We start from the raw sequence: 19,067 nt of genomic DNA, 5'->3' as shown, positions 1-19,067 counted from the left end.
CATTCCAAAGTGTGCCCTTGTGGCACTGTCAGACTGGTCTGATGGAGCCAGGGCAGGATATTCCCTGCACACAGAGCGGATGTGGCATCAGGGGATGGTCTGGACCATGTTCCTGCTTGGGACACCGCCCCCACCAACACAGCCACACCTGAGCCACCAGCCAGCCCAAAACCCAGCAGCATTTTGGACAGGAAAGACCTGCCCATCATTCAAGCCACCATGAGGATGTAAATTTTTACTTCCTGAACCTCACGGAGCCACCCCTGAGCCAGCAGCAGCGCTCCCACTGCTGGCTCCAGCCTTTAAGATGCCACAGGATTTCTCGGCAGCAACTCTTCACGGTTCCCGGCCATTCTCCCTTGGGAACGCGTGCAAAGAGTGAACTAATGAGTCTATTAGACTTAATTAAGCTAATGTGAAATTATTTACTTAATCTGGGAAGATCTTATGATGGTGAGAAATCCCCACAGACAAAAGCTTCCAGCTGCCTCGCACGGGCGGGCGAGAACCTCTCGAGCAGAGGCTGTGGAGATGCTCGACCTCAGGGCACGGGGCCAGTGTGGAGAGGGGGATCAGCCACCACCACAGCCCACAGCACCTGGCTCTTGCCACTCCAGCATCGCCAGGAAAACCAGCCCAGAAGCCCCAGCCGTGTTTTGCCTTCATTTTCCAAATGCACACCTCTCCCCGGCCAGCAAACCCATCCAAGGCTGGCAGCTGGCAGGGAAAAGTTTTCAGGAGTGGTTGGCCCCTGTTCTCCCATGGATGGGGAACATCCCTCATCCCACAGCTCCTGCTGAGCCTCAGCGTGGAGCGGGAGCACCGAGCAAAGGGGATTTTGCCTCGTGCTTTTTCCTGGCTATTTTTTTTTATTTTTTTTTTTACCTCCCTTAATGTAGAAAAGCTTAATGCTCGCTTTGAATTCCTAATACGACTGAGTTCTTTTTGCCACTTATTTTGTTTTGTCATGCACTACATACAATTACACATCTCTAATCCGCAAATCCTCCCCTGACGCTGGAACACGTGCCAAGCCTTTCCTTTCCACGGCCGCTGCATTAAAAGCCTTTGGAGACAAGCTGACATCACAGAATGCCGGGATGCCCTGGCATCACCCACAGCCAGATTCTCCAGACATGGAAGATCTGATCCCCATGCTGCTAAAAATGCCCCATCCCCACCCTCCCTATCATTACAGCCAGGAGCCCCCGCCAGGACTAAATCCCAGACCCCTCCATCCTGGCTAAAGGAGCTCGGCTCAGCATCTCTGAGACAGAAATCACATTTTGTAAATCTCCCACAGTGAATCAACTCCCCAGTCAGATATGAGCTCAGCAAAAACTGGCAGGCAAATGATCTCATTAATAATCAGCACTATCAGGAGTTTCTGCTTCTCTCAGGCAGCCAAAGAGGCGAGAATTTATCTGGGAATGGGAGCACAGCTACCTGGAACAGTATTAATTATTGCCCCAAGGTCAGTCAGTGCTGGCAGGCCCTGCTCAAAAGTCAGGACACCTGCAAAGGGGACAGCAAAGCTGTGGTGCCTGCCTTGCAATATCTGTGCTGGTTCAGACCCAGTTCCTCATCCACAGGAGTGGCTCCTCCACCAAATCCAGGGAAAGAGGAGCTGAAAGCCCCCCAGCACATAAACCATAGTGTGGGCTCTCACCTGTGAGCATCAACCCCTCAGCCAAGCCTGGAGGGGACCAAGGGCCTCCCTGCCAACCCTGCTGTGACACCCAGAGCATTTCAGTGATGTATCAATGAGATTTCAGTGAGAGATCAATGAGATTTCAGTGTCAATGAGTTTTCAGTGAGGTATCAATGAAATTTCAGTGAGGTATCAATGAAATTTCAGTGAGGTATCAACGAGATTTCAGTGAGAGATCAACAAGATTTCAGTGAGATATCAATGACATTTCAGTGAGGTATCAATGGGATTTCAGTGAGGTATCAACAAGATTTCAGTGAGAGATTAATGAGATTTCAGTGAGATCAATGAGTCTTCAGTGAGGTATTAATAAAATTTCAGTGAGATATCAATGAGATTTCAGTGAGGTATTAATAAGATTTCAGTGAGATATCAATGAGCAGCGAGGGTGCAAACAAGTCTGAGAGTTTCCCTCCATACAAAAAGCCTCACTGCAGCCTCAGAGCATCTCCCAGCCCCTCTCAGGAAAAGAAGGAGTAAGAGAGACATCAATTTCCAGAGCTCTGCTCCAAAATCCGGCCTTCGCCTTTGAAAGAGTAATTTATTCAAGCTGCTTTATTATTGCAGAGCCCAGCGTCGACGGGGGATTATGGAGAGGTCACAACTGGAGCAATAACAATAATAAGAAAAAAATAGTGAAGTCAGGAGAGTATCTTGTGTGAGTTCACTGTGCTGCAGGGACTCACTTTTTTTGGAGCCACAGTGTTGGAAAAGCACAGGAAGAACATCCCACGTGCCACCAACTTAACACAAAAGTGGCATCCAACAAATCTTTGGGGGAGCAACAGGGATGGGGGCTTCACACCCCCTCTGTTTGTGAACCCAATTAGGCATATGTTGAGGAAAGGGTGTATGTATATTAGATTTTAATTAAGCAGTGTTAATTATAATCTATGAGATGTGCTTACTGCTTATCTGATAATTATGAGAAAGCCAATTTGGCTGCTGGCTTGTGACTAATTAAGTGGAATTAGTAATGATAATTATAGATTTAATTTTTGTTTGCCTTTATTGGCAATGGGGGGGAAAGTGGCTTCCAGGGCTGGGTAGGGCAGGAATGGGAAAAGTGATGGGGGAAGGTCACCATACCAGGAATTTGGCCCACAGAATGGGGATTTGCTCAGGACTTCCCAGAAACAGGGGATTTTTGGTGAAAAAAACCCAATCTGGCACTTAAAAATAGTTTTGCAGGAAAAGCTGATGGAAACGAAGTTCTCCTAAAAAGCAGAAGTTTTGTGGAAGATCCAGCTGGGTTTTGTCAGCTCATTGCACAGGTAGCCAGAGCCTTTAAAAAGAAGTTGAAATCTTGGGCAATTCAGAGAGTTTGACTTCTCCAGCCCACAGGGGGAAATTCCCTGGGGATTTCTTCCCTTCCTTCCACACTCACCATGACCCTGACTCCTGTTCTCAAAAAAAAGGGGACTGTTTAGCACTTTTTTGTTGGTTTTTTTTTTTTAATTTCCCCAGAGTAAGTTGATAAGGTACAAAGTAAACACCAAATCCTGCAAAAAATGCCAAATCCCTGGGAATGGGACTTGCATATTTTAAACATGCCCACAGGTTGCTCTGCCTGGCTGGAATCCTTGAAATATTCATTTTCCGCCCTTTCTGAGCATGCACTGTGCTCAGAGGCTGCCAAATTGACCCAAAACATAAAAGCAAAGCTTTTGTTTGAGGCAAAGGATAAAAACACAGGGAAAAAAGGGGGGAGGAAAAAAAAAAAATAAAAATCGCAGCTGGATTTTTAAAAGGCCCAGCTAAACTTGCAGCTGCACGACAGCACGTGGAGCTGTGCAAGCTCAGCTAATGATAATTAAATCTCCTGCTGCAGGGGTGAACAGCAATTTTGCGCTAGGTCTGCTGCCCGGGATGAGAGCTCTCCCGGGAAAAGCCACGGCAGCAGCACAGGGCCAGAGGCTCGGACCACGGAGATGCTCTGCTCGCTTGCCAGGCAACACCCGGAGCTGGGGATGCTCTGCCCGGCTCTTTCCTGAGAACAGCATCTCGCATCTCCAGCGCTAAATAATACATGGTGATCCCAGGGATGAATTCCAGGCGGAGCTCAGGGAAGACAATGCTGGCTGAATGCATTAAGGCAGCGGCCCCGGTGCAGCCGCGCTCATTCGCCAGGCCCTGCTGCACAGGGGGGTCCCCGCTGCGGCACCCCCAGGTCCTCGGCGAGGACGGCTCCACGCAGGGCTGAGCAGAGCAGAAAGAGCCTGACCTGACTACCAAGTGGCTCTTTGCATCCTGGCTCTTTGCATCCAGGCCCTGTGCATCCAGAGCCAGGGCACTCCTGGGATGCAGCCTGGGGAAGGGGCTGCGGGGCCGGAGCGCTGCTCTCTGCACGCCGGCACAGTCCCTGACACTGACAGAAATAGACTCTTTGTCCAGCTCCAGCTCGGCTAAATTTGGTGCCCAGCCCCCCCAGATCCAGGGAAGCAGCACAGGGCCATTAGCCAGATCGTTCGTGTCACATCAGGAAAGCGGCAGGCAGGGACACAGCGTGCCAGGAGCCGGCTCCTGAGGAAGAGGATGGCACGCAGGTGATGCTTCTTGCTGAAGGAAGCAGGAGTGAAACAAACCCCAAGTCCTGGCTGCCTATGGGCATTATTTGCCAGACAGGCTCTTGCCCTGGCCTCTGTGGTGGCTGGTTTAAAGAGATTAAATGAGAGCAAACTCACAATTTCTGGGGTTTTTTTTTTTCCTTTTTTCCATTTCAGCAGCTACTCAAAAATAGGCTTGCTTATAGAGAGAGAAATTCCCCACGAGTCACACATTATCCAGACCAAAAAATACTTCCAGCATCAGCCCGAAGTGACTAAAACACATGCACAGATGGACAAAACTTGACCTCATTCATGATGATGTTCAGAGTTTGTGCAGCCATGGACATCCCTACAAACTCCCCCCAGGGTTTCCACCTGGGATCCAGCAGCAAATCAGGATCCATTATAACAGGGCATCACCCTTAAGTGCATTTGCTGAATCATCCATACCAGCTCCTGGATTTAATTTCTGCATGATACATTAAATACTTTCCCTTCCTGTCCTAAAGAGCTGTGGGATGCACCGGGATGAACACAAATGGTTTTGGCTCTGACTTGATGCTCAGCTCTGCAAGGGAAATGCTCACTTGGAATTCCCTGACGAGCAAGAGAGCTAAGAGAGGTCAGTGTCCAGCCCTAGAGGGATAAATAATACTCCAGCTCCATGCCAGGACCTCCTGTTGAACACTTCCACCTGTAGTTGGCAAAGGATGAATCACTGAGTGCTTACCCACCCCTCTGAAATGAGGAGTAATGGGGTTTTAAGAGAATAATGCTTCATAACACTTGGCATTCTGTTGGATAAGGAAAAGACAAGGCAGAAGCCAGGAGCTGATAAAAGCTACAGCTTGTAATTCCTCTGCACCTTCTCTACTCAATAAATGGGTTTCAGTCAGAGCATCTCTTCCATCCAACCCAAAAAGGACCTGAAGGGTAAGTTGATTGCATTGATCGTGCATGCATTTTCCCGGCAGGGAAACTGGCCCAGTCCCTGGCTGCTCCTGTCCAAAGTACTCCACTTACTTATTACGGGAATATCGCCAGAGACTCCAGGGCCAGGGAGCGGGACGCTACGGGGAATTCATCGGTCTCTGCGTGCTGGGAACGTTAAGTGGGAAGGGAGAGCAGGGGGGTATGGCAGCGGCTCAGCTCAGCCTCTTCCCCATCGCAGCCCCTGGCAGCCAATCACTCCTGCCACGGCTTTTGGCAGCCCTGTGGGATCCTTCCCACAGGACTGTCCTTAACCCTTGTGAGAACGGGAGGACTCCAGGGGGCAGAGCAGCATGGATTTGCTAAGAGAAACTGCTCTCAGGCTGCTCCTGTCCCCCACAGCACTGTTACCACTCACACCTCACTTGTGCGTCCTCCAGGCGAGAAACTCCCTCTCCATCCTCCCTCAGTCCCTACACCAGGCTGTGACACTGCCCAGGGATCCAGCCCTGAGCCAAAACATCTCCTCTGCTGCTCCCCAGCTGCCCACCACTGTAGGGCCCGCTGGTGTGACTATGCCCACCCCTAAAATCCTGCCTGTCTTCTCCAGGGAAGAGTGTAAATCCCTGGGCTTGGTACAAAGCACAAACTCCTCTCAGTAAGATCAGCCCTTAGGATCCACTGGTTGGAGGGCACTGCCATCCTAAACCAGCCACAGGGAAAGCTGCTGAAACAAGGGATCAGGGCCCAAATTCAGCACCAAATCCCAAAATGGGAGCAGAAGGCATTGCACAAGCTCTGTGTCCCAGCCGTCATGCCCTTCACCTGGTCGTGTCCCCACTAAGGGCTGGCACACATGTCCAGGAGGTGGGAAGGGGACATCCCAGGGCAGCACCAGTGTCTCTGCTCCACTGCAGGAATGACAGGCAGGACACAGGGCAGGCTGGCAGCTCTCAGCAGCACTGCCCAGCCCGGGGAGATGGGCTGGGGTACCTGGGTTTGCTAATTAATCCCGAGGCAGTGCCCTGCCCACACGGCACCGCTCCTCCAGCAGAGCTGCCCCCACCTCTCCCGGCAGGAGGCTGAGCCGTGCCTCGCCAGAGTGTCTTCGAAGGAGAAGGCTATCAGCTCCAAACAGCCGAGACCTTTAGCTCAAATCCATTAATCCTCTTTATTAAACCCGGGTCACCTCTGAGTCCTGGCAAATTAACCAGCATCTCCCCACTGCAAGTACATCAAGAGGAAACGCGCTGTACAGCGCCTGTAATTTTCATGGACCAGGGCTCCGAGGTCAGAGGGCTTCCTGGGCTCCAGTCTCTGCCTTTGTCAATTTAAAAGGGAACATCAGCTCACGCTTGTATAAATTACGAGAGGCAGAGCAGGGGCCCGGGGTGCTCGCAGGGCGCTCCGCCAGCTCCAGTCGTGCCACTGCCCCCTCTCCTGCCCGGGGACAGGAGCAGGGGACAGCGAGGCCATGAGCACTGAGTCCCCCTGGGGGGAAAAATGGGGCTGGGGACATCCTCCAAACAGCTGGGCAGGCAGGGCACCGCACTTGGCATCCTCCAAGGCTACCTTGGCCATGTGCCTTCTTACCGCCTCTAATAAATGGCACATCCCTGGTGCCAGCCCAGCTGGGGAGCCACAGAAAGGGAGACTGGAAGGGCTTCGCTCCAGCTCAGAAGTGGGTGGAAAATTGCTCCCTTGTTGCCTGAAATTTCACCATTTGAAATATCTCCCCCTTTCTGCGCTGTCCTGTTGGAGCCACTCTACTCTGAGTGCTCACCAAGCCAGCACCAAAGCGAGAGCAGCTCTGGTTCTGAAGAGCCAAGGACATTTTGCTGGGCTGGGGAAGACCTGGGGCCAAATCCCTTATAAAAACTAATTATACACTCACTAGAAGAGCTACAAAAGAGAAAGCCAGCCTGGCCTGCCCTGGGGAAGAACTCTGTGTGGGCTGAGGGATAAAGGCAGCGCAGGGATCAGAGGTCGCAGCATTCCCTTCCTCAGATGGGTCTCCTCCTGCTCCTAGAAACAGCATCCTCAAGATAAACAAGCTTCCCAGAGTCAAGCTAAGAGCTCTCCTACACTGTGAGTGAAGATAACAAAAAAAAACATTTTTCATGGGGAAAAAAAATGTGGGAAAATTTCCAAGCGGCTCCTTAAGTGCTGAAAGCATCACATCTATTCCTCTAACTCCACACCTGGCACTTCCCAGCACACTCTCCATCCATAGCTTTACCACGGGGCTATAAATCCACTGGCTTTGGCTGAAGCTGCAGTGCTTTTACACCAGCCTAAGCCAGCAGAGGCTGAGCTGGGGGACCACGATCCAAAGGCTGGGATGTTCATCCTTAACTCAGTCCAACAGCACGAGGAGTTTTCAACCTGGGGTTGATATACAGGTAGGATTAACACACAGCACTTCAAATCTCCCAGCCATCAGCTTGTATCACAGCTTTAGTTTTTTATTAAGAACACCACTTCTTGCTGTATTTAATCACGGCAAGGTCATTTCAGTGACAGTTGTCAGCATCCTGGCCAAGGAGCCAGAGGAGCGGAGCCCTGGCCTGCTGGCCAGATAAAAGGAGGAGATGCTGGGTTTCATTTCCTTGTTTTCAATTGAGAGGTGCCCACCTCGGTGTGCAGATTAAGGTGTGGGTGGGCCAGTGTCAGCCTCCCATGGGCAGAGATGGGAAGCTGCTGCTTGCTCTTCTCATCAGGAGCCCCGAGGAGAGAAATTGCATAGTTCTCCCTGCGGCCCTCTGCCCACCTCAAACCAATTTCTGCTCCTTTTAATTCAATTCAGCTCCTCCTGACCCTGGCTGGCTGGAGTTGCAGAGTTTCTCTCAACAGATAGCACCAATTACAGAGGTGTGAAAATGGAAGGCTTTCAATTCGGAGAACAAACCCAAGAAACTGGGACTTTATTGAACTGAGAATCAAGGGGTGGGGAAGGGGGAGCAGGCAGGGGCATGGGCTCAGCAATATCACCTGTGCTCGCTCTAGAAACAAAATTCTGGGGCTGATCCCTCCATGAGTGAAGGCATCCCCAGGGGCTGGGGTGGCAAATGCCAGGAGAAGTGCAGGTTCAGCTGATGGCACCTGGAGATGAGGGGTGCAGAACCCAGCTCTGCACCCCTGGCACGTCACCTCGCTTGGGAGCGGCTGTGTGTGCGTGCATTCCCCAGCGGGCTGATTCCAGACCCTCGGAATCAGATCCGACACATCTGACACAAACTGAGTTTGCTTCCCCGCAGCACATCCTGGCTGGATTCACTCTGCAGCATCTGATCCAGCTGTTAGGCACAGCAGCACCTCCCTCCACACCACCCTTGGTGGGACACCACTTTCTGTCCTCCCACAAAGCCAAGGACTGTGGGTCAAGCCTCTGGAAACACGAGTGGCAGCATGAGCCTGGCCAGATCTGGGTAGGAGGGCTCTGGCAGGATGGTGGAGATGCCTGACAGCCTCAGCAGCGAGATCAGCACATGGACTGACTTTATAAAAACTGCACAGTACAGCCTGTGATGATCAGAGAGTCCCCAGACAAAAGCAGGAATGTTCAGTTCATGGGAAGGAAGCAGGGATAAGCACTTTCCTGAGCTGAGCTCACTTAAGCTCTTTGCCCAACATGCCCTGATGCTAAAAAAAATTTTAAAAAGCTGAAGTAAGAAGTCCTAGATGCCCAGGAGAGAAAATGGGGTTACTCTTATGGGAAGCAGAACCACTGAGTAGGGTCCCCCACCATCTCTGGATACTTCCAGGCACCTCACGGGCTGTAAGGATGCAAAAAAGCCTCCCCCAGACCTGAAAATTCCCCTCTCCTGTCCTGTCTCCACCCAGCTGGAGAGACCATCAGCACAATGTGCCAGCCAAGCCCAGGGGCTCCCTTTAATCCAGACACTGGAGACTTCTCCAGTCTTCTCCCCATCCCTGGAGATGTTCAAAGCCAGCCAACCTGGCCTAGTGAAAGATATCCCTGCCCATGGCGAGGATGTGGAATGAGATGTTTTTTAATTCCCTTTTAATTCCAATCCATTCTGTGATTCTGTGATTCCCTTCCTCGATGAGGAAAACCTCACACAGCAAAGCTCTGCCTCCCAGGCCAAGACACAAAGAGCAAGGGGGTCCTCTCAGTCTGAATTTTGAGCAACTGCCCGTCCGGCTGGCACATCTGAGCAGGCTCAGCATCTCTTTCTGGAATCCCAGAACTGGGAGGCCACCAAAACAAAGCAGTGGCTCATTCCTGCCTCTCTCCCACAAGTTCCACGACTCGGGGGCAGCTCAGAGCGTGGTTTCCAAGCCAGTGCACGGCACCTCCTGTGCCTCCAGCCAAGCTGTGACCACGGCTCCTCCAGCACTGCCCATAAATCCTGCAGCCCGGTAAACAGCGGAATTACGGCGCCCCGCCATTGCTTAGCTGCCTTTGACACTAATTGCTCTGCGGAGTGTGTGCAACTGGCAACACCTTATTAAAAGTGAAATATATTATACTGTCCACTTATTGCGACTTTATAAAGATAAAGTGTCCCGAGGATACGGAGAGGCTGGCAAAGGCAGCGGCTCCCGGCCTCGGAGCGGCCGGCGGATGCTGCAGCGCACGCAGCCGAGGCAGGGCAGGCATTGACAGGACAAATGTGTGCTCTCCGTGAAACTCCAAAGAGCATTTCCATCTGGAGACCAAGGGCTGAGTGAAGAGCGTGCTTGAGAATTTCTCCTCTGTTCATCTCCTCCTTTCAGCGCCGGGATCACCACTCTCAAACCACAGGGGAAAGACAGGCAAAGATGCAACGTGAAAGGGCAGAGGGATCAATCACGTGCTGCCCTCCTGCCAACCTGGAGAGGAGCAGAGGGTGCCCCTCAACTCACAAAGTCAGGCTGATCATGAATTCACACTTTCCTACTTCCAGACATCTGCCTGAACTGTGGCACAGACTCTCCTGCCAGGACACAAACTGGGCTATCCAAGCTGGTGATGCTCCAGCTCCCTGCCAGCCCAGTACAGAGATTTTAGCACCCAATGTATTGATCCTGCACTCTTTCCCCTGTGTTTCTCAAGGCAGGAAGCTGAACTCCACTGTTTCACAAGGAAAAACGCACTTCAGATTTGGAGCTACAGGAAGGACACGTCTCTTAACACGTGTCTCTGCACATGCCTTGGGCAAGTCATTTTCCCTCTTTATTCCTTGGCTCCCCTGTCTACAAAAACAGGTACAATGAAATTTCTCTTCTCCGTGAAGTATTTTAAGATCTTCTGGAAACAACCACTGTATCACAGGTATCACCGAGTTTCAGTAATAAACGTTTTGATCCAGGCCCCCTGGCCTCGTCTCACCAGGTAATTTTGGAAGAATTTTTGAGTTTATTTTGAATTGATGGGCTATTTCTGGTTGGGAACAAGACAGAGACAGGAGGAAGGCAGACACAGGGGGTGACATCAAAGGCACTTCTGCAGCCTGCAGTGGTCACAAAGAGCATAGAAGGCACAGAAAACCCACCCATGTGGGGTAAAACTCAGCTTCTGAGGACTTCTCACCAGTAAAATTGAGATACTCCCAGGCACATCACAAAAGTCATTATGTCTACATCCCTCCTGTACCATGGAGAGTACAGATAATATTATTTATCACTTTTTGGTCATCTCCCTTGTGGCAGAGAGGAGAGACCCACCTCCCACAATCCATGTGGTACAGAAACACAGCCTGCATCCTGCTTTGATTCCTGAAGGAAACGGCACGTCCTCAGCAACAGATTTGAAATATCCAGAGTCTTTGGTTCAACAAGTTCAAATCCAAGCAGGATCAATACCTTCTCACTCCTGAGGTATCAGCAGGTAATTGGGTATCGTGCAGTGATGAGTAACCTAGTTTGCTCAGAAACTGCAAACTTTAATCTTCATCCATTCCTGGTACATAGAATAGCGAGGGAGGAACAGATCAAAGGAGAACAGATCAAATTGAGCTGCATTTGGACCCAGATTGCAGAAAAAAGGACTTATTCTTAAGCAAAATGGCTCAGGCTTCTGAGGTTCAGCACCTTGAGAGATTTGAGTACAACACAAGGCAGAGAAGTTTCCACTTCTCCATTGCAGCCACCTGTGACCCCAGTGCCACCTCCCCCAGGGTTTAGGCTGCTCCTGAGCCCCCAGCTTGGGGAAGGAGGGGAGAGCCCTCTCCAAACTCACACACAACATCTGAGCACCTCAACATCCCCAAATATCCATGACTCCCACCTCAGCCTTCTCCCCTTTTCCCATTTCCAGCCCTGCAATGCCCATGGCACCAGCCCTGGTGCAGGTGAGGAGAAGCTGGTCCAGCTTTCCAAGCAGGAAGGTCCTACCTTGCTGCAGGAAGTTCCCAGCTCTGCCATGGAAAGGAAAAGTGCCAAGGTAGAATTATGGGCAGAACGAGACAGAAAAGCACCGGGGGCAGCAGAACGACCTATTTGACAGATTTCCCTGCCGATCAAAGCTAACTTTGCTGAGAGCTTCTGACATCTGATTAATTACGTGGTGCTGGCTCGCCTGAAAATCCCGAGTTTCCGGCAGCCCTCGCTTTTCCTTCTCACAGCCCTTGGCGGCCAAACCCGCTCCCCTGGTGCCAGCAGAGGAGGGGATGGCAGGAGGTGGCTTTGCCAGAAGTCCTGGCCTGTCCCTGGGAGGAAGGAGATAAGGACAGCTGGGGACAGAGCCCCTTTGTCTCAGGTGCCTTTTGTCACGGGGAGATAGGGGGAGGCTGCCGTGCGCTGACATTTCAGTGACCAAATTAAAATGCGCCGCCACAGAGACTAAATGTCATTAGCCTCATTAGAAGCGATCGCATTAAAATAAACAACCAAAAGAAAAATAAAAAATGAAAGTGGAAATTAGCCAATGCCATCAAATAAAATAAATAAATGGGGAGATCCTTCGAGGACTGCGCAGCCGATGCCAACGGAGCTGTGAGCCGGGAAGGGGCACGGCGGGAGCAGCCAACATCTCCATGGGCTCTGCTGCCACCCTGGACTGTGATGAGACAAGTCCACTGCTGGTGTGGCCCCAAATGGAGCTACCCCTTTGGGAGAAGTCTATGGGGTCTAAATCTATGGGGTCTTTGGGGCTTCCAGACAGTTGCAGACAATGCCCATGTCCCCCAGACTGGTGCTGCATCCTGAGGTATGCACCCTGTGTGTGCTGCTCTGACAGGGAGGAGGATTTTTTTAGCAGCATCCAGGTCCCTCTCAGGTGCTTCCCAGTCAATTACTGGCCGACACCAACTGCGTTTGGCTGATGCTCTGTGACAGGACCGCCACACGAGGTGGAAGGCTTGGTGAAAGAATTGCCACTTTGTCCTTGTAGAGAGAGAAATTTTTCCTCTAACCCCTCTTGCTATGCAAACGCCATTTCCTTTGGGGCGGGAGAAGTCATCAGAAGGCCCTTGCAAGATCCTGCTTATGACAGAGCAGATTTTAAAGCCCAGAGATCTCCTTCCCCCTCCTTCCCTTCTGTCAAAAATTATAATCATCATTTTCCAGCTTGCTGAACAATCAAAGTGTGGCCTATATTCACTGGAGCTCCTTCCACATGCTGCATGCATAGCAACAAGTCCAGGAAACAAAAGGCAGAAGTAAACAGTTGGGAGAGAAGAGGCCAAGGGCTGCAGGAGGGCAGCAGAGGGACACTGCTCAGAAAACACGTGGGGCACAGCCTGGCTCAGCCCATCTCATGAGCCTGGAGCTGCTCTGAGGGCCAAAGTCCCATGTGAAGACCTCTTCTTCCATCCTCTTCAAGAAGCATGGGAATGTACATGCCTGGGCAGGTTGGTTAGTGGAAAAGGCAGTACCAGAAGGAAGTCCAAATCCTCCTGCTGCTGGGTCAGCTGGTCCTCTTGTGGCAGAGGAGCCAGGAGGAGCAGCCCATGGGGTGAATCACACAGGACAAAGCCATGTGGAGCACAGGTAACCCCAGCTGCCCTCTGGGAATCCCATATCCCCTGGAAAACCCCACGAGTGCACCAGCTCTGCTCAACACTACAGACATTCCCCGTGGCTTTGCTGTCCAGGCAGTCTGAGCTGGTCAGGGCCAGTCCCAGCATCCCATCCTCAAGTGCAGAGCTGACAGGACAGCTTTCCTGGGCTAGCCCTTCCCTGCACTTTGCAGCCTGCTTCAGTCTCCAGAGCAGTCAATCCAGCACTTTTCACTAGCGCTGAATTCACAGAAAAGTAAACCTAAAAATATCTCCTCTTTTTCCCCCTTCCTTGCCTGATCTCACACGTGTCCCTGGCGCACATGACTCTGCCGCACAGGCAACAGGTTCAACTTCCCAAAAGCAGCTCCTCCCAAGGGGGGTGGCTTTTGACACTGGAGGGTCCCTGCAGTACCTGAGCTTCCCAAACCACTGCCCTCAGCCACCCCACACTGTCTGAACCTAAATGGGGACTAGAGGAAGAATCCCCCAGCTCCCCCTCAGCCAGACCCCACAGCACCTGGGCTGGTGTGTCCATCCCTTCACAAGGGTGATGCAGCCCCTGCCACTCCCATTGGACAAGCCACCTTGCCTGGTCACCTGTAGAAGGTGAAAACACAATCCCAGAGCTTTGGAGAAGCAGGCAGGAAAGAGTTTCTTCCCTCTAAGCGTGAAACGAAGAGGAGCTCCCTGGAAAAACCCACCCACGGAGCAGCAAGTGTCAAAGCCACCTCTGTTATGTGCTGTTGCCGCATTGGTAATTATAAGTACCGTGCCTTCATTAGGGAAAGATGACTGGGAGGCAAGAGATTTGCAGCAAAGCTGTTATTATTTTTAAGTTTAAACAAAAAGGAGGAGTGTGACAGCTGAAATCACTCCCCATCCTGCACATGCCAGCAGCCGAGAGCATCTCAGGGGATGCTCAGAGGTAAGAAGGGTTCAGCATCAGTGCCCAGCTTTGCCTAACTGGGGAGGGGAAAGGCAGGGCTGAGAAGCTGTGGGTGACCCCAGGGTCATGAAGGAGGTTACAGATAAAGACCAACAAGTTTTCCTCTATCCCCACCTGACTGCAGCAGAATGATCCTCCTGGGTACCCTGTTCACCCCCTGGGCTCATTGCAGCACCCCAACAGCCCCACTCAGTGACTTTGGTTTCTTACCAAGCAAAGCACAAACTCCGAATTTCATATTCAAGTGTAAAATATGAACACAGCTGTTTATGCAGCTCAAAATTCGCCATAACCAAATATTCAAGCCTTTGGAGAAGATTTTCAAAGGCGCCAGTTAAGGCACAGAGCTCCCATCGGTGCCTTTGAAACATCTCTCCCTTTTCAGTTTTTCACAGGGATTCGCACCAGCAAAAGCTCCTCCACCCGGCCGTCTGCAACCACGGAATGCACAAAGGAGATGCTGTCAAAGAGAAGCTGCTGGAAAACGCAAAGCAAGGTTCAGCACTTTGGGGCATCCTGAAAGGCAGCTGCCAGAGCCACCGGCCCTGAAACCCACAGCCCCCAGGGCAAATTGTTCTGGGAACTTGCCCTGGAGGGATTTGCACGGAGCAGGAGCTGTGTGTGCCTCCTCTCCTGTCACGCTCCCTTCCCACATCGTTTGGAAATGACAGCGAGTGCTGCTCCTCCCCAGCAGAATTAAAACATCCCCTAAGAGGCCAACACCAACCTCCACCCTGCACTGGGAGCCAGGAGATGGAGAAATCACCCTCTGACAGGGAAACTACAGGTCAAGCCTCAGGAAGAGGCAGAGGAAGATCAGACAGTGCTTTTGGGTTCACACCCCGTCCTGCTGGGACATTTTCCCCAGCTTCCCTGATCCCTGCAAGACTGATGGTTGCAGTGCTTTATCCACACCCATCCCCAGACTTCGGGAGAGCACAGAAAATCCCTTTAAGCCCCTCTTGCTCATATTGAAATGACACTAAAGCAGAACTAATGTGCTCCAGGTACTTATTCTCAGGCTTAGTCGCAGGGATCAGCAGCCCTCCACCAGCCCAGCATCCCCCACCAGAGAGAGGTGATTGTCATGTCACAGGCAGTGGGAAAAGTGTGCTCCTGCGGCAGGGAACCCTTTGGGAAGGGATGGGAAGGTGTTTTTAGTGCCTGCAATGTCTCTTTTGTAAATTTAGATGAGTTTTACAACCACCACCAAAGCCAGGCTGCCCTAGCAAGGTTGATTTCACATAGAATCTCTGTGAGGTTGCAGAAAGCAGCTCCTGGGTGCAAGGGTGATGGTGGAGCACTGGGGGACACCCAAAGAGCTGATCCCAGTTCCCTGAAGCAGTGAAAAACAGGATTGTCCATCTCCCCCTGCACTGCCAGATTTTCTGACCACTGCCATGACAAGTAATTTCCCCCAGCCTGCAAAGGCAGCAATATAAATGTCTAAAGAGGCTGATGAGCATTGATTTTTGCCACCTGTAGAGCCATGATGTCACCCTGTAATTGCAGCTCCGACAAATAGATTCCCCCCTGCCCCAAATTCATTCTCCATCACAGCCCACCCTCATCTCAAAACAGCAGCACCCACAATGCCCAGCAGTTCAAAGCATTTGCCAACAGCTTGACAATTAAATTACCCACTCACCTCCCCATCCTGCAGTGCTGGGCTCATTAAAAACCCTCAGCATCCTTCCCACCTCGGAGAGCAGCCCATGTCCAGGGTCCCGCCTCCCCCAAGGCTCCAGATGACAACAGCATTAAGCCTTCGAAATTATTTTAGATAGAAACATGTCTCACAGAGAAATAAAAAGCTGCAGAGTAAGACGCTCTCCATGACCAGAGGGGTCAGGGTTTCATTATTGCATTAACCTTTCGTGTCTTTAGATTCCACGAGAGTAAATTGGTAACGAGATGACACGAGGCCCAATGGGAAAAATGCATCTTTCCTAACAAAAATAAGAGAAGGGGGGAAGGACAGAGGTGGGAGCAGGAGAAAGAGGAAAAACTGGCAAATAAGCTATTACAGCTAATAATAACTTTGAGATGCTATTTTCTGCAGGAGCCTTCAGGTTGTGATGTTTCCCTTCACTCTAATTACACCTTCTAAAAGCAGGTTCCCTTCTCACTTTAACCACCCCGTGTGAAACTCCCGCAGGATTCAGATAAAAACGGAAAGGGAAAGAGTTTGCACTTCAGAAACAGCCTCTGCATATCCCAGGGGAGCGTCACCTGCATAAAACCCTTGGGATTACGCCTGCACATAATAAACAGCCCAGAAAAAAAAACACTTTGGGAAGGTGCAGGCTCCAAAGGACAGCAGGGACCATTCACTTTCCCTGTGCCATCCATGACTCTGCCAACATGAGTCGTGTTCCAGCCCACAGCAGTGAAACCATGACTGAAATCACTGCTGGGACAGGTTGGGCGGGGAGGGAAAACATCCAATCTCTGCAAGCCAGGCACAAATAAAAAGGATTGGAGATGTTCAAATCCAGGGCAGGAAGGCAAAGCACCGAGCAGCCCAGAGTATTTCCCTTCCTCTAATGCAGGCAGAAGGGTTTGGCTTGATGGATTAAGGGCTGAGCCCAGCCAGGCAAAGTCCTGGGCTGGTTTAGCTCAGGGGACATCCAAAGCCAAAGCAGATATTGCTGCTTAATGGAAATAAGAAGGGAAAGCTACAACCGCGTAAGTGAGGATCAAGAAGCCTCTCCCAAGTCCCGGGGCTTAAATGGAGGGGTCTTTTCCTTCCCTGGCACACACAGAGGCCAGAGCCAGCCCAGGCCTTGGCTTGGCCTTGGCCAAAACAGCCACATCCCCAGGAAACTGCAGCAGGCCACTGGCAAACAGCAAATGCGCCCTGTCAGGTTTCTGCCAGCTCCTGCAGCTTAAGGACATGTCGATGACAGCCCATCACGTGTCACATGTCCTCCCTTTTGGCCCGCACAGCTGCTTCCATCCGTTTCTCTGCAATTCCAACCCACAGAACCTCATCCAGCAAGAGGGTGAAAGAGCCAAGGCTCCGCTCAGCTCAGCCTTGCTGAGGCACGCTCACCCCCACACCAGGCACTCCCACCCTGTCCTGCTGAGGGTCTGTGTCCAAAAAAAGCCCTTTACACACACCAAGTCAGGCAGCTCGCACAGCCACGGCTCCCTCGTGCTCACGTGCTAAATCACAGATGCACCATTTTGGTTTCTGGTGCTGCTGAGGAGCTCGAGGCTCTGCTGTCAAGGGTTCTCCACCACTGCTCGCCAACAGCCAAAGCTCAGCCCAGGGGACAGCGCTGACCCCAGTGCTGCTGCACATCCCAGCCCCCTGCCATCCCACTGAGGGGTACCCAGCCCATTCCAGGGGTCTTGTACCCACTGATCTGCTCCCTTTGCACTGGGACAGCTCCACAGGACCCCAGGATGTGGCTGCTCCCATGGCACAAGCCTCCACAAGCAAGTTTTAACCCAGGAACCCTCGCATTCAGCACTGCTGTGGGCAGAGCTCTTCTCCAGCTGTGACACCAGCAACCTCTCAGCCTCACCCTCTTGCCACACACACCAACCCTGCACAGCAAAGCTGTAACTGAAGCACGGGCAGCTGCTGGAATCACAGCCGTGCCTCTCTCTGCCCTCCCGAGTCCAACACAATTCTCCCTGGCAGTCATGAAAAACACAGGCTGGGTTAGGATCGGATCCGAGCCTCGACACCCAGTCCCCACCAGCTCGCACAGGGATGATAATCTCTCCAGCTGCTAGAAGTGCACATCATCGTCAAAAACACGCCGGTGACTTCCTCCCCCGGCGCTCACTGCGCTCCCCCATCACCCTCGCTGGATGCAGCGCTCGCTGCCCCGCTCGCAGCAGCACGGAGCCAGCGCTGGATCCAAACCCAGCATCTCCCCCTGGCAAGCCGTGGGGACGAGGCCGAGCCACATTTCGGGAGCCACCCGCTCGTTTCACGGAGCTTGCGGCACCGGCACGGCCTCCCCGAGCGCCTGGATTGAGGCGGGGGGGTCATTTTCACTTTGTAAAAGGGAGCGAGGGGAAGGCACCGAGTTTGCCTGGCAGGAATCAGGGAAGCAGGGATGAGGGGAGCACGGGGAATAGCGTGACAGCTCTCAGAAGAGGGAGGGCACCGCGGGTGCCCAACTCTGAAAGGGAAAAACTGCATGAGCCCATCATTTGGAGGCAGAGGTCGCCCGAGGGGACAGACCCTGCCCCAGCTCGGGGGATGCTGCGGGATCCCACTGCAGGTGCGGGCACCGCTCAGGTAGCGGCGACTCGGTGCCCACCTGGGGGTCCAGCACGGCTCCGGAGCCCCTCGCTGGGAGCACTGGGCGATCCCCCGCTGCAGAAGAAGTCGCTGCCTGCCTGCATGTGCGCTCTGGTGCGCAATGTGCGCGGAGCCCGCTGCCCTGCGCGCACACCCCGCTCGGCTCTCCCACCCCGCCAGCCCCTGCCTCCCATCCGCCGGAGAAAAAGCTTTCTGAGCTACCTGGGATGAAGAGCAGGGCAGTGGTGGCCGTGAAGACGATCCAGCAGGCAGGATGGTACATCTTGGAGCTGCGGTAGGCGAGCGGCCGCTTTGCTCGCTGCTTGCTGCTGCCGCCGCTGCTTTCCGTCTGCGCTGAATTCTGAGCAGGTTTAAATCCAATGTTTGCAGAGGGAGGGAGACGGAGTTAGCGAGCTGGAGAGAGGGGGAGAGACGGGAGCAGGCAGTCAGTGTGTCTGGTCTCCCCTTGCACACGCACGCACACTCGCACACAACTGGCAGAAGGAGCAGCAGGCTCGGTGCGTGCACCGGGAGCGCAGACCTCCTACCGGGCACCCATTGGTTCAGGATGCTGACTGACACACGCACACTCGCTCTCCTGCGGGCTGCACTCCGCAACCAGGGAGTTAAATGCAGCCATCGACCCCCCGAGCATCCCTCCCGGCACCAGCTGGTGCCCGGGATGCAGGGAGCAGCTCTGGGATGGAGAGAAAAGCCCCGG

At 52.6% G+C, this 19,067-nt stretch overlaps 1 protein-coding gene across 2 annotated transcripts in view; it reads right to left on the bottom strand.

Annotated features, from left to right (window-relative positions):
• OPCML (opioid binding protein/cell adhesion molecule like) overlaps window positions 1-18,861 on the bottom strand; it is a 293,093-nt gene extending 274,232 nt beyond the window's left edge. For both annotated transcript variants that reach the window (XM_015649857.3, XM_015649858.2), the window contains exon 1: window positions 18,569-18,861. In XM_015649857.3, the coding sequence (XP_015505343.1) occupies window positions 18,569-18,629 (61 nt within the window). In that variant the 5' untranslated portion in view covers window positions 18,630-18,861. The remainder of the gene's footprint in view (window positions 1-18,568) is intronic.
• Between the last annotated feature and the right edge of the window lie 206 nt (window positions 18,862-19,067).

This window comes from Parus major, chromosome 24 (assembly GCF_001522545.3).
Source record: "Parus major isolate Abel chromosome 24, Parus_major1.1, whole genome shotgun sequence".
In the NCBI taxonomy this organism is placed as follows: Eukaryota; Metazoa; Chordata; class Aves; order Passeriformes; family Paridae; genus Parus; species Parus major.
This window is presented reverse-complemented; position numbering and strand designations above follow the sequence as displayed.